The sequence below is a fragment of the Camponotus floridanus genome, unplaced genomic scaffold, assembly GCF_003227725.1.
Source record: "Camponotus floridanus strain SB8 unplaced genomic scaffold, Cflo_v7.5 scaffold2, whole genome shotgun sequence".
NCBI classification, from domain to species: Eukaryota; Metazoa; Arthropoda; class Insecta; order Hymenoptera; family Formicidae; genus Camponotus; species Camponotus floridanus.
In genome coordinates this window covers 4088643-4102794 of record NW_020229325.1, presented here as the reverse complement: position 1 = coordinate 4102794, position 14152 = coordinate 4088643, and the positions used below count along the sequence as shown (strand labels likewise).

The window sequence follows — 14152 nt, the reverse complement described above, 5'->3', positions numbered from 1 at the left end:
ATGACCAAAAATAGTTGGTGATATCAATACTCTTCAATTATTTGTAATGAAATTTATTTATTACAAATTTGTAGGAAAATTAATTTTAAGTTTATTAATTATTAATTTATATTATTAATTATAAACTTATTTATTAATTAAAAACTTATTTTAAATTTAATTTTTTTTAATTTTTCTATTAATTAATAATTGTTTTCATCTATATTCTTTATATTAATATTATTATATTAATTTATATTAACATTATTATATATTATTATTTACCTGACTATTATATCTCTTTTTTTTGCAATTAATGCATTATTAATTAAAAGTTAACTGCTGTTTGTGTTTAAATACATCGCCATATTGAACTGCACCGCTGCACTACCTCAAGGACCTGTTTTTAGCTGTACTGCTGCATTAGTGCAATTAGTTAGAGTGAAAGAAAACATGTTTGTCTCTTTCTAACTTATGCTGCACTAAGTGCAGCTGTGTAGCTAAAAAGAACAGGCCCCAGGCAGTGCAGTGAATTGTTGCACTGTAGCACTGCACTGCTAAAGACTGCGTTCCACTTAATGATCGCGACACTTATAAACATGATGTGTCTTTGTTTAACTTTTAGCGAACAACAAAGATTAGATGATTCTGCGAGCGTTGCGATCGTTATGTGGAACACAGCCAAAAAGAACAGCAGCATCTGACATGTCACTTCTGCTAAAAAGAACGTTCCTACTTTCTAGTGCAGCCAGTTCAGCTGAAAAGAACAAACCTATTTACAATTCTGGAAGTAAATAAAGCCTGCGGCACACCGTACGATTTTTCGTACTAGATCGCATGTGGGCGTCTTAATTGACCAATCGTAATTTAATATTAAAGAATTAAATCATCGTAATGCTCGCATGCAATCTAGTACGAAAACAAGCATCGCTGGCAAGAAAAACTGAATAGATTTATTTTTTCACTGATTATAATATAACTGCTTATTCATGCTGAATTCGTTGAAATTTAAATACATTCTTACAAGATTTACGTAATTTTAGGTGCACACAAATTTGTTTTTTATTTTATTTTATTTGTTGTAAATTAGTAATAAATGTGCAGTTTCAAAATATCTAATTTTTAATTGTTATATTTAATTGTTATATTTAAAATCAGGATTATTTTTCAGTATTTCCAAAATGACTATTTCAAAAATTCTAATTGCTGGAAGGCAGGTATATCTCAGAAGATTTTATGCTACAACACCGAAACTTATTGAAACTACAAGAGATGATACAGGTAACAATATTGTTTCATGTGTCAATTTCTGTCATGTGTTTTTAATATATGGCTATTTTTCTAATTTTATTTTATTCAATCATTGAACAGGGATTGACATCATATCTATGGCAAAACCACCTGTGAACAGTATAAACACAGAATTATTAAGTGCGTTAAAAACATCTTTACTGGAAGCTCAAAGTAATCGCAGTAAAGGAGTCATACTAACATCATCCTTGCCAACCATATTCTCAGCAGGATTAGATATCACAGAAATGTTTACTAATGATAAAAAAAAAATTACTGATTTTTGGAGCACATTGCAAGACACTTGGTTGACTCTTTACAGTTTGAATATTCCAATTGCTGTTGCTATTAATGTACAGATATTTTTTCAAGTGTTATACCATGTACATATCTCTAATAATTTGATGTAAACAAAACTCCCTTGTTTTAGGGCTCTAGTCCTGCTGGAGGTTGTTTGCTAGCCATATCTACAGAATATAGAGTTTTCGTTGAAGGTAAACACACTATAGGATTGAATGAAACTCAATTAGGCATGATTGCTCCTAAATGGTTCCAAGATCTCTATGTCTCACTGTTGGGCTATCGACAAGCTGAATTAGCACTTTTAAGGTATGTAAGCTTAATCTGTGACATGTTATATAATAAGATGTTATGTGCGATGTAATATTTTAGAGGATCATTGTTTAAACCTGAAGAAGCATTGCAAATTAAACTCGTGGATGAGCTCGCTAAAGATAAAACTGATGCAATTGAAAAGTGTAAAAATTACATATTATCATACAATAATATACAAAGTAAGAAAATATATTAATTATGTATTTTGCAAAATTATACTTTTACAATAATCATTCATTGTTTTCAATAAAGGTACAGCAGGGACTATAACTAAGCTCGATATGCGGAATGATTTAATTCAATGGATGAAAGAAAATAAGGAAGTTGACGTTAACAGATTCGTAGAATATATACAGTTACCAAAAGTACAACATGGTCTTAAACTTTATATGGAACAATTGAAGCGAAAACAATAATTAATATTTTTATAAGGAACAATATTGTTGTTATTCAAGAAAAAAGTATTCATATACATATATGTAGAAAAGAAAAGGTGTATTATTAAATATTTTTATAATTGATATCTAGACTCATTATAAATTACATTTTTGAAAAAATGAATTTGATAGAAAAATTTTATACATACATATATATATATATATATATATATATATATATATATATATATATATATATATATATGAAACTTCTATGAACTTTTATTTATACAATGTTTTTTGTTAGAATATACATTTTAATATATATGTATGTGTAACTTTATTTCCCAAACTTTATTGCATATTGCTAAAATGGGCAAACTAAAATATCATTAATTCGTAAAATATCATTCATTATATCTCTAATTGTCATCTAATTAACAATAAGTTAATGGCCGGTATTCATAGTCTAGTCTTACATTTAAGATCATTTTAAGAACTCATTCAATCAATCAAATAGCTACAATGCAGCTATTGATTGATGGAATGAAAGCTTAAGATGATCTCAAATGTAAGACTAGACTATGAATACCGGTCAATATCTGTCAAGTCTAATGTTTGTAATAGAAGATTTTAATAGAAATTTTTTTTGTTAAAATTTAAAAAATGTATGTTCAATGATATGTTTAACATTTGTTGACAATGTTTTTTATTTTATATGTATATATATATATACATATAATCCCATTTAATAAAAATTTTATATAATCATAAAATTTTCTATTACAAAATATACAACAAATTTATGAATTAAAAATATTATTAGAATAATAATACTTACGCGATTAATTTTTGATTGATATTTTTTCGATTATCTATCACCTGTAAATGCTTTCCGTGCTTTTTTTATCATTTATATTTATCACTTATCTTAATAGTTTCGAAATTTCCCATGTGTGCTTGCATTTACAAATATATATTGTGTAAAGCATGATAATTCAATTCCACAAATTTCCTCTTCTCTTCCTCTCTCCTGCTTTTACATATCTTTTTTCCCGTTTTCAATTTTATTGTAAAAAAAAATTTGTTACATTTGAAGAAAAGGATCGGCTTTGATAAGCATTCAAGATCAGACATAGCAATTTGTATTTGGGTTTTTATTATTTTATTAGCATTTTTTAGCGTTTACGAGCTTCTGGTATCTCATTTCCTCTTAGAGGATTTTTTACTCAAATATATTTTTGAATATATTCAAATATTGAAATAAATATCAATACAAAAAAAGAAATAGCATCTTGTCCATGTGATATGATTGCAATGCAGTCTGAAAAAAAAATATTATGAATAAGAAATGATTAAAATTAAATTATTATGAATATGAATGTTGTCAAAAAAAAAAAATAAAGGAAAGAATCGATCGAAAAAAAAATGAAATGAACACATTTTATCAAATAGAGAAAAAATATTAAGAAGAAAAAGAATAGAAATAAATTCAGAATAGAATCATCTCTTTCCTGCGCTCATGTGAAATAATTTAATTCAGTGGACGAAAAGAAATAAGGAAGTTGATTTCAACAAATTGACAGGATATATTATTAAAATAATAGTTAAAATATAAGTTATCTTTTTGAATATTGGGAATACAGATATTAATATCTCTGTAAAGGGTAATATTTTTGTTTTAGGTATTCTGAAATTATTCTATATATGCAAGCATATAAAAAATATATTATTGAATATAATTATTATCTAAGGCCAAGAAGTTCAAGCAAATTTTTGAAAGAATTCCATATCAAAAGTATTTACATACATATATATATATATTATATATATATATATATATATATATATATATATATATATATATATACTCAGATAGCAAGATGACGTCTAAAGATGTCTTAAAGACCATGCTTTATTATCTTATATATATTATGTATTTTTTCTGATTTATTATATTTAATACGATTTATTAATAATAAATATATAATTTTTTCACGCTTTTACATTGGCGCTTGGTTTTTAGCCTTCTGTAATTTTGTTTTGATTGAGCTTGTATCTTTGTGAACTTCTTCCTAATTTCATTTGATTTTTCATATATATATATATATATATATATATATATATATATATAAGCTTATATACAAAATATTTTGTTACAGAATATATTTTAATAAATATATATGTATATGTGAAATACTCACTTTATTTTCTAAATTATCTACTTTTCATATTAAATAAAAGAGACGAAATGTCGTAACATGTTATTAATCTTCCAATATATCATCTAAGCCAATATCAGTCAAGCCTAATTCTTGTGATGGACTTAGCAATTTAAATTCTTGCTCTAGAAATCCAAAGAAATGCGATATTTCCAATATTTGTTGATGATTTCTTTTATTTTCATTTCTATTTATTAAAAGTTTTATGTAATTAGAAAATTTTTTCTATTTATAAAGTATCCAAGAATAAACGCGCATTCATTTATAATATTAAAAATATTAAAAATGTTATAAGAATAATAATTACTTACACAATTAATTGATTCATATAATCTTTAAACCAATTATTGAGTCGATTTACCATCAGTTCTTCTCGATTATTTATTACCTGCAATTATTTCAATATTTATTATTTTATTTATCAATTATATTAATAGTTTTGAAAATTTCCATGCTCACTTGCAAGTGTACATCGTGTGACGCGGTAAGCGTAGTAATCAAAGTATCCTTATCACCACACAAATCTTTAAGATCAGCTGGTATATGTACCTCATCCGCAAAACCGCTTATATAATGTGAAATTAATTCATCTATAGTATTATTATATTCAGCTTGCGACTTTCGTAATAAAGAAAAATATCCTCGTGCGGTTTCTAAGAATAAATTGATCATGTCCATCATATTAATTCTAAAGACTTCATTTATATCCTTTTGTTATGAAAGAAAACAAATTTTTCTCAATCTAATTTTCAAATTAATTTTATTCGTGATACTTTTTATAAATTAATGTCACGTACTTCCATCTGATCATGTAATATAACTTCTTTAGACATTAATTGATTTCGTGCTTTAAATAATAAATTATTGAATTCATTATACAATTCCGTCGCTTTCGCAGTAATGTCATGAGTTGCATTGGCTTCTCCCTCTCGTCCCTCTATCAAAGCTGTCATTACATTTTTTATGTTTGTAAATATTTCCGTTTTTTTCTCGAATACTTCATCCACAATTCTTAAACAAATAAATTGTAGAAAGAAAAGTTAAATAATATAAAAAACATATCTATTAATAATAAAACATATTATAATAAAATTATTAATAATAAAACATATTATAATATACATATTATATACATATTATAATAATTAACATATATTAATAATAAAAATTGATCACACCCATGTGATTAACATAATTAAAATTAATTTTTGAAAATTATAAATTATTTTTAAAAATAAAGTTGTAGTTCTTGTCAATTTTATATTTCTTACTTTCTTGCTACGTTTTGTTTATTTTCCTTGCCTTCGTTAACAACGCATTCAAATAATCTTATTTCCTCTGTTCTTTTATCATGTTCCTGTAAACCTAATTCGTATAATTCATGGCATATTGCAGAAAAAGTTTTTTTGTATTCTTCAAATGCATTCTGTGTATTTTCATTTATTGTGTATAATTTCCTGCCAACTATTATATGTTTAAATAAATATAGCATAAATGTTTAAATAAATATATAGTGTATGTAATATATGCATACTAAAGGAAAAATAAAATAAATCTACCTTCATCGAGAGAAAACATTTGTTCAAAAAGATAATCTTCATCGAGATACTCCACATATGATGCAGATAGTAATGCAAGCCTGTCTTTAAGTTCTTGTTGTAATGCTAATTCTGTTTGTACTTTTGTCTCGTTTTCCTCGAGGTTACTAATAATACGACTATAAAAATAAAGTAGCACAATTACTTGCATATGTAAAATGTAAGTGTAAAATGTAAAGATTTTTCTAATATTTTTAAAATATAAGTGTAAAATGTAAAGATTTTTCTAATATTTTTATATTAAAATAATTACTAATGCTTATCGATGGCGGATTGACGCTCACTCTCAGATATCATTCTATATTGATAGTAAATTAATTGCGGCACAAATGCAAACAGATAATCCAAGTATCCATCTATTTCAGTACAAGGATTATTGCATGTGTTTAAACTTCTCAATGATTTAAAATCACGTAAATATATGACCTGTATCAATAATAGAACTTTATGAAATAAAGAATAGAACTTTATAATAAAAAAGCAATTATGTATAGTGTAAGAAAGAAAAGGGGAGAGCAAGAATGTTAATTATGTACACGTACATGCTTCCAGTCCATGATCTTATTTTTACCAATATTCAAAATTATCAATTTCTTTAAATTACTTATGCCTTGTACAATAGAGATTTCATTACTGTACAAAAGCAAAATTTCCAATTGATCTAAATTATCCAAATTTTCCATAATTTTAATACGATTAAAGGAGAGATCCAATTCTCTGAGATGGACAAGTTCATCCAGATTCTCGATTCTCTCGATAACATTATGGGATAGTGATAATTTGACTAGATTTTTCAACGGCCAAAGATGATCAATGTTTAGAATATCTACAACGGATACGAACAAATTAGAATATTGGAAAATTCACATCATTGTATATAATGTCGTGTGTGTATGTGTATCCCTAATGGAAATAATTTTACTTTTCACGCGAAAATTATGCAAAAATTAAAATTTTTTGTGTAACTGAAACTTTTATGATGTAGTAAAATTTTTATGACGTAATAAAATTTTTATGTTATAATAATTTTTTAAATTACTTCTATCTTAATGTTTATGGCAACTTACGTGACTTATTATATGTAGTTTTTTATTTTATGAAAAAAAAATTTTGTCGTTTTTCTATAATTACATATTAATAGTTTAGTTTTTTTCACATAATCTACAATACTTACTATATATAGCTCACAAAAATGTTCGTAAAAAAAAATTTGTAAATATTTTTTACAATTTTCACAAATTTGTAGAAAATTTTCATAAAAATTACTGCAACTTATTTTCACGAAAGAGATAAGCATTTATAAATACTTACTAAGGAACTCGATGCGAATTTCTTTCAATCCGTCCAATTCGATTCCGTCTTCGAGGAACAATCTGCCGGCTTCTCTCCTTGGTCCCTGGTCGATCGCTAGGGAAACAAGTATATTTTGAGTTATCACACCAGGCTCCGTAGCTTCGCGCAACGCGCTAGCCGTGTCCACTTTATACATTTTCTATTCGGAGTTTATTACTATCAGTTTTTTAAATATTTAGGAAGAGAAGGAAAGACGAACGCGAGCTAGACCTTTTATGTAAATTTTATAGTCATACAAACGTCATGAATTTGTTTACGTTACCCGCGTGACCGTCCGATGGTTCGATTCCGCAAGTTCCTCGCTCCTATCGATTTTTGTATTGTAAAAAAAATTAGATACATTCGATGCATACGTATCATGATATTCATATATTTTATTATTAAAATTATAATACCATCAGTCAGTTTAATATATTATACATATTAAAAATTGCTTTTTTTTTTAACTTCAAGTTTAAAATTTTTTCCATCTGTCAAATCGTCAGATGCAATTCTGAGCCACGATATAAAAATAATCTAGATGCGCATGCTTCATGTATATTCCGAATGTGCCTAATTTCAAGTTGTAGAAACGTCAAAACTCGGAATTTTCAGACGATGATGAAAATTGATGTGAAGCAGCCGTATCATTATTCCTTTTTTTTATGACACAGAATTGTTGACAGCTATCGTAAATTAGGTGAAATAAGTGCGTTTCTCTTCCAATACAAAATCACGTTTTAATATAAACTGGTAATGAATTTCGTTATTTATATCCAGCGATATAAGTTATCGTAATCTTTAGATGATTAAAATATTTAAACTCATAAAATGTTAATCATCAGAAATATTTTATAAGAACATTCAAAATATTAATTATCGAAATATAGTAACAGAATGTGTTGTACAATTTATACACTCAATTATAATAATTGAAAGATATTAATAAATGTTATTGTTTCACATGTCTAAATTCTAATTTATTTCAGGAATATTAATTTTCATTTTAATTAATTAAAGATATGACAATATTATTAAAATTATTTCTAATATACATATATATATATATATATATATATATATATATATATATAAATGTTAAGAAATTATATAAAATATTTTAATTAATATTATACATTTAATATTTAATTTTTTTAATAATTAACTTTAAAAAGCTTGCATGTTTTTAAAGGTTAATTACCTTAGCACAAGAAAACATGGCTACAGCATCATCGGCGAAGGAATTTTCCTTGAAATGGAATAACTTTTCCAACAACTTATCTTCTGGTTTTCTCTCTCATTTGAGTGAGAATGATTTAGTTGATGTAACACTTGCTGTGGAGGGACAATTATTGGCTGCCCACAAACTAGTCCTTTCTGTGTGTAGTCCCTACTTCAAAAATATATTTAAGGTACAACTTCATTATTATTCATATCTTGCAAAAAATATTTTCAAGCTATAAATTTGGAATTGTCTTGCTAGGAAAATCCCTGCCAACATCCAGTAATAATATTGAAAGATGTAAAACATACAGAAATTGTAGCTTTGCTAAGATTCATGTACCAAGGAGAAGTGAATGTAAGACAGGAAGATCTGCCAACTTTCTTAAAAATGGCACAGATGCTTCAGATAAAAGGATTGGAAGGTGGCGAGGGGCAAATTATACCGATGTTAAACAATTATGTCAATGTGTCGGATTCGCAAAATGATTCTGAGAATGTAACTATCTTATCAGATGCCATGAATGAACGAGAAAATGTCTCAAATGAATCTCCAAATTTTCATAAGATAGCCAAGAGAAACATAAAAAAGAGAAAGAAACATGTGGTTGAAAATGACAACAATTCAGTAAAAGATTCCAAAAATGAGCCAAATGTCAACAATAAGGATCATCTCTTAATAGATGATAATGAGAAAGAGGTTAATGACTCTGAAAGTGAAAAGGATAACATTGCTAGTCATGTCAAACATGACACGACTAGCAATGCTAATAATGATAATGAAGAAATAATTGAATTGCCTAATGAACCAAATTTGGAAGAAAATTTGATACAATCAGGTATGATATTTTATAGAATTATCTATGTCAGTTATTTATATTCTTGTCTGATGATACGTGGATCTTTTTATATCTAGACTTGTATTATAAATAGATTTGATTATATTTCTTGAGGATTTAAAGAATCAATTTTAAAGAATATAGAAAAAGAAATTGCCGAATTTAATGGGAAGTATTAGAGCTTTATCCAAATTATAAATACGATTGAAACATCGGGAAGAAATTTAAAAAATTGCACAACTGCAATAGATTAAAACAGATGATAATATAGTACGCGATGTAATAATTGTTAAAAACATAGGTGTATTGTGCATTCAGTGAGTAAAAGTAATGTTGCTTGTATACATTGTAAAAATTCGAAGTAAATATTCATTTACATTTATATTGTTTGTTTATTGAAAAAAAAGAGCTTTAAAGATCAAATACTTCAATAAAAAAGTTGGTTCCGATATATGTATAGAACTAATTTCCATGAACCAAACAGATCCAAGCATCACTATTTACTAAATCTGAAATAATCCTTAAACGTCCAGTGAAATAAAAATTGTAATTTACAGCTGTGGAACCAGTGATATATAGGCTATCCGCCAGAGGCAAACCGCAATTAGTTCACGAAGGATATGTATATAATTTGACCTCCCGTTCTAAGATATATAATAATTCGCATTATCGTTGCGCAGAGCAACATCGTGGTTGCCGCGGCAAATGCTCAGTGATCGCTGAGAGGTTTATGCCGACAGGGGTGCACGATCACAATCATCCACCGAGTTATCAATCAGAATATGATTATAGAAAGAAAAAAGGCTTAGATACCAGTAATGTTTAAGAGATATTATTCCATGCTACATTTCAAAGTAATTAGATTGGTTTGTGTATATTTCTGTATTAATACCCAGCAATTGGAACAAACGATATGCTGCAAAATAAATGAAGGTAAATATATTCAATACTTCTCGGATTTGGATTTTAACGAAAATAACTGTTGCATATTATATAATCTCTGATCCTAGAAATTAAAGGTTTATATTCTAGTTACAGAGCAATATTGATTGTTCTAATTGCAAAACACTTACATTTACTGAAAAAACATGGAATCTAGATATTAGTTTTGCTAATTAATTAGATTCTATACTTGACGATACCGTCCGCTCTGCTGTTCAGTGAAATCGATATATCATTCAATTTGCATTTGTAGTAATAAAAATTTGTAGATATTCTGAGAAATTACTTATTACATCGTTGAAAGTATGTCCCTAAGATGTTTCTATAAATTTTTTAAAGTACAAGCAAATAACTTCTCTACAATTTAATGCATTTCAGTGTGCTTTTATATAAATAAAATCAATAATTTTGTATATAATATATTCTTTTTTTTTATCTTAGTTGAAATTCTTTCAACTTATATTTTGTGTTGAATTATAATATTATAGAATTGAAAAATATTTCATACAATTTATTCTCATAGTCTGCATCGAGATAAATTAGTTCCACATGTGTATTTGTTTCCTTTAATTTAACTGCATTAAGATCAATTTCTTTCAATATTTTTTATTTAATGCTAAAGTCTTCCAAGGAAGTTTTTTTGTAGACCAAGTAAATTTGCATTTTTCTGAATATTTTCGATTGCGGATTCTTTAAAATCGTCTCTCGGATAAAATTCGCTATTATTTAAGTAATTACTATAATAGGAATGTAATTACTATAATAGGAATTTGGTTTTAATTTAAGTAATAAGATAATAAGTTTTAATTAATAAATACAAATTGCAAATTTTTCACTGAACAGAGGCGTTTATGTGTGAAAGCCAAAATAAAAGCTGTGAATTAAATGAACATGTTTAGATAAGAAGTACAAATGTTGGCCTAATTTTAAAGAGATTTTTCGCACATTAAGCATTTCGTGACCAATATATACAAGAATAGAGTCCAATAATTATTATTTTAAAAAAACTGTAAAGCTGTGTATACAAAGATTGAAATATTGTTAATTCATGTAAATTTCCACATTCCTATACAAAGATATGATTATATATACATGTATATAAAATTAGACTTAAATGGAATACTGTGATGCGTCAATTTGTCAACTTTCAGAACCTAATAAATAACGTGATTTATATTTATGTGACATTAAATAATAATATAATTGTAATATACACATTCCTGAATAATGATATGATGTTGTGAGTCGGATTTTCATTTACATTGGAAGGAGAATGATTGAACTTTCAAACTATAATACACAAGTATCATTATCTCTTACCTTGTTTGACTTTCATCTATATATTTTTTAAACGCGCGTTTTGACATTGTTAATATCTCCGTTTTCGTAAAGGCACCTATTCACCACTTTATTATAAATTCTCGCACGCACAATGGAAGATCTTTAAGACGAAGTCACCGTAGTCATTGCCGTAATACTATCGTTATAATTACAAAACACTGTCCACTTTAGCATTATAATTAACAAAATTAAACAAGTAAAAATGAAAGCGCCAAGATATTTTCTGTCTAACGATTTCTATCAAGTCTAACGGTTTTATTCCTATAAATATAAGCCAAAGATGATAATAGCTATTAAAATATATAATAAATATGTAATAGTATCAAGTAAGTATATATTAAGATATTTGTGTTATGTTTATTAAATTCTAATGATTATTTAGTATTATTTACCTTCGACTTATATAGGGATAAGTCCGTAGACATTACTAAATACAAGAAGAATTTGTTTCAATCCTTTTAATTTTGAGACTATATATCAATGTCGTCTATCTATAGAAATAATTACGGAATGCTCCAGTAAGAACGAAATCTATTTCTCAGTTCGTGATTCTTGTGAATTCTGCAAAACTGTTTCTTTTTTTTTTTCATACTTGTCCCTTGTAAAATTGCACGAATCTCAAAACCTCGTTCGATTTCAAGTTGTATTCTATTATAGCAATTTTTCATATCTTGAAGCAAAAGGAAGATCTATATTTTAATATTCTTATCTTCCCAGACTCAAACTTTTCCAGTTCCCAATTGAATCAATTATTATGCAATTGTTGTATTGCACTGTGACAACTTTTGGTAATTTTATTAGTGTCGTCTAGCCATTTTTTTGTCTAATTTGCGTTGCTTTTTATCGCTTATTTCAGGCTGTTCTTGCGGTTGGGCGAAAAACCATGGAGCCAAGATTTGCTTCCAGAGCATCCAGCTTCCTCTCAATGGTACCTGTGGAATTTTTATATCATAAAACTTTTGTATCAATGAGAATTCTATGCACATGCAGATATTTTGTAATGTAGAATAAAGAGAATAACGTAAATAATTACTTTTTGCTAGAATGCTTACCAGAAGCCACAATAGCCAGAAATAGTTTGAAATGAGGGACAGGATTTGTACTCCTGATGTCAATATGATTAAGTCCTTAACATGTCTATAAATAAAATAAAAAAAGCCTTATGTTATAAGCAGTAAAAGAATCTCAGAGTACAACATAACAGCAAACACAAAAACATTCTATCTAAATATACTCACTCTGCTATACCACCTTCCATATTGAGATCAACACCAGAGTCTAGGAGTTGACCTGATTCTGAATATGTAGTACGAGCCATGTAGGCCATGAATTGATAGCTTCCTATATATACAATTGTAGAAAATATCATTATTGTCTGTAACGAGATAACAACACATGCTATTAAAAAGGAATGTTTTTGAATAACTACAATATATTTTGAATCAGAGTTTATCAGATATAGAACTTACTATCGCTAATGCAGTTAATTCGAATAGCATCATTGTTACAGCGAAATAAATTCCCATTGCTCCTAATGCCATATTGGTGTAGAAACTCAGCGTGGAAACATTCTCCTCCTGTATTTGCTTCGCTCCTTTGGTTAATATCTTACCTTTTTTCGTCTGCAGAATAAAAATCAGATACTCAAAAGCGAATATATTTTTATAATTTTCAAGTCATCGCTGATAACGATGACATGTAAATAAGAGAATTTTATATTATTTTTAAGTCAACTTATGATACGAGTATCTCAAACAGTTAAAATCTTCTTTATAAAAGTAGTGTTTAATTGTAAATAAACAATTATTATGAAAAAAATGTGACTATAAAGACTCGCAAAACTCACTGTCATTTTGATTGTGTTTCCTGCTAAGAATTGCTCTAACTCACAGTAAATGACATTAGAATTAGTGACAAGCGGTTAACCTGAGATCGCAATGTCATGTACACGTGAGTAATTCATGAACTTTTTCGATACAAGATGTACCACTTGTACTTTTTTTTTGCTAGGTTCAGCCATTATAACGCGCGAAGAACGACGAAATTCAAATATATTATAACAATAAAAAATATGTAAAGATATATATGAATGTGTAACGAACAGAGAATTCATATATTATTTATACATAAAGTTTAAATTAAGTGAAAAGCAAATACATGCGATTATGAAAGTCATTTTTATAATAATAAATGTAATTATATGAAATAATTATATTGTAAGAGTAACATTGATACTATATTCTAATATAATAGCTATTATATATATAAATAATAATATAAATAATTAGTTATAATTGTATAAACGTAAATGTATATATATATATATATATATATATATATATATTTATTTATTTATTTAATTTAAAAAATATTATCTTAATTATTATACTAATTAA

At 26.8% G+C, this 14152-nt stretch overlaps 4 protein-coding genes across 7 annotated transcripts; 2 read left to right on the top strand and 2 right to left on the bottom strand.

Annotated features, from left to right (window-relative positions):
- The first annotated feature begins 746 nt into the window (after positions 1-746).
- On the top strand, positions 747-2395 carry LOC105252741 (enoyl-CoA delta isomerase 1, mitochondrial). Of its 2 annotated transcripts, none has more exons than XM_025408007.1 (6): positions 747-769; positions 1151-1260; positions 1351-1622; positions 1700-1878; positions 1942-2063; positions 2137-2395. In XM_025408007.1, the coding sequence occupies exons 2-6, from the start codon at positions 1161-1163 to the stop codon at positions 2298-2300; spliced, it is 837 nt and encodes a 278-aa protein (XP_025263792.1). In that variant the 5' UTR covers positions 747-769; positions 1151-1160; the 3' UTR covers positions 2301-2395. The 2 variants fall into 2 exon arrangements, with proteins under 2 accessions (XP_025263792.1, XP_011258593.1); XM_011260291.3 differs by lacking the exon at positions 747-769 and adding an exon at positions 851-1022.
- A 573-nt stretch (positions 2396-2968) lies between these two features.
- Positions 2969-7663, bottom strand: LOC105252747 (dynein regulatory complex subunit 3). 3 transcript variants are annotated; one of them, XM_025408094.1, is made up of 10 exons: positions 7393-7663; positions 6624-6907; positions 6335-6507; positions 6043-6200; positions 5755-5947; positions 5281-5494; positions 4943-5191; positions 4795-4871; positions 4466-4670; positions 2969-3585 (listed from the first exon to the last, which is right to left on the bottom strand). In XM_025408094.1, the coding sequence occupies exons 1-9, from the start codon at positions 7568-7570 to the stop codon at positions 4529-4531; spliced, it is 1668 nt and encodes a 555-aa protein (XP_025263879.1). In that variant the 5' UTR covers positions 7571-7663; the 3' UTR covers positions 2969-3585; positions 4466-4528. The 3 variants fall into 3 exon arrangements, with proteins under 3 accessions (XP_025263879.1, XP_025263880.1, XP_025263881.1); XM_025408095.1 differs by lacking the exon at positions 4466-4670; XM_025408096.1 differs by lacking the exon at positions 2969-3585 and having other exon boundaries at positions 4521-4608.
- Positions 7664-8015: 352 nt separating this feature from the next.
- On the top strand, positions 8016-10322 carry LOC105252742 (protein abrupt). Its single transcript, XM_011260293.3, has 4 exons — positions 8016-8166; positions 8606-8825; positions 8897-9473; positions 10031-10322. Exons 2-4 carry the CDS (start codon positions 8631-8633, stop codon positions 10297-10299), a joined length of 1041 nt encoding a protein of 346 aa, XP_011258595.1. The 5' UTR covers positions 8016-8166; positions 8606-8630; the 3' UTR covers positions 10300-10322.
- On the bottom strand, positions 10290-13756 carry LOC105252743 (transmembrane protein 208). The gene is made up of 5 exons (XM_011260294.3): positions 13603-13756; positions 13226-13378; positions 12995-13131; positions 12809-12893; positions 10290-12688 (listed from the first exon to the last, which is right to left on the bottom strand). The coding sequence occupies exons 1-5, from the start codon at positions 13606-13608 to the stop codon at positions 12554-12556; spliced, it is 516 nt and encodes a 171-aa protein (XP_011258596.1). The 5' UTR covers positions 13609-13756; the 3' UTR covers positions 10290-12553.
- Positions 13757-14152: the final 396 nt, after the last annotated feature.

What these genes read in the sequence shown, in the direction of transcription:
- LOC105252741 (XM_025408007.1), top strand. Translation starts at nt 1,161, where the DNA reads ATGACTATTTCAAAAATTCTAATTGCTGGAAGGCAGGTATATCTCAGA. An exon ending in AACTACAAGAGATGATACAG is followed by an intron (nt 1,261 to 1,350) that starts GTAACAATATTG and finishes ATCATTGAACAG; the next exon opens with GGATTGACATCATATCTATG. An exon ending in GCTGAATTAGCACTTTTAAG is followed by an intron (nt 1,879 to 1,941) that starts GTATGTAAGCTT and finishes GTAATATTTTAG; the next exon opens with AGGATCATTGTTTAAACCTG.
- LOC105252747 (XM_025408094.1), bottom strand. Translation starts at nt 7,570, where the DNA reads ATGTATAAAGTGGACACGGCTAGCGCGTTGCGCGAAGCTACGGAGCCT. An exon ending in AAACAAAACGTAGCAAGAAA is followed by an intron (nt 5,495 to 5,754) that starts GTAAGAAATATA and finishes TATTTGTTTAAG; the next exon opens with AATTGTGGATGAAGTATTCG. An exon ending in TATTACATGATCAGATGGAA is followed by an intron (nt 5,192 to 5,280) that starts GTACGTGACATT and finishes TCATAACAAAAG; the next exon opens with GATATAAATGAAGTCTTTAG.
- LOC105252742 (XM_011260293.3), top strand. Translation starts at nt 8,631, where the DNA reads ATGGCTACAGCATCATCGGCGAAGGAATTTTCCTTGAAATGGAATAAC. An exon ending in ACTTCAAAAATATATTTAAG is followed by an intron (nt 8,826 to 8,896) that starts GTACAACTTCAT and finishes TTGTCTTGCTAG; the next exon opens with GAAAATCCCTGCCAACATCC. An exon ending in AGAAAATTTGATACAATCAG is followed by an intron (nt 9,474 to 10,030) that starts GTATGATATTTT and finishes TGTAATTTACAG; the next exon opens with CTGTGGAACCAGTGATATAT.
- LOC105252743 (XM_011260294.3), bottom strand. An exon ending in AATTAACTGCATTAGCGATA is followed by an intron (nt 13,132 to 13,225) that starts GTAAGTTCTATA and finishes ATCTCGTTACAG; the next exon opens with ACAATAATGATATTTTCTAC. An exon ending in ATGGAAGGTGGTATAGCAGA is followed by an intron (nt 12,894 to 12,994) that starts GTGAGTATATTT and finishes TTTTATTTATAG; the next exon opens with ACATGTTAAGGACTTAATCA.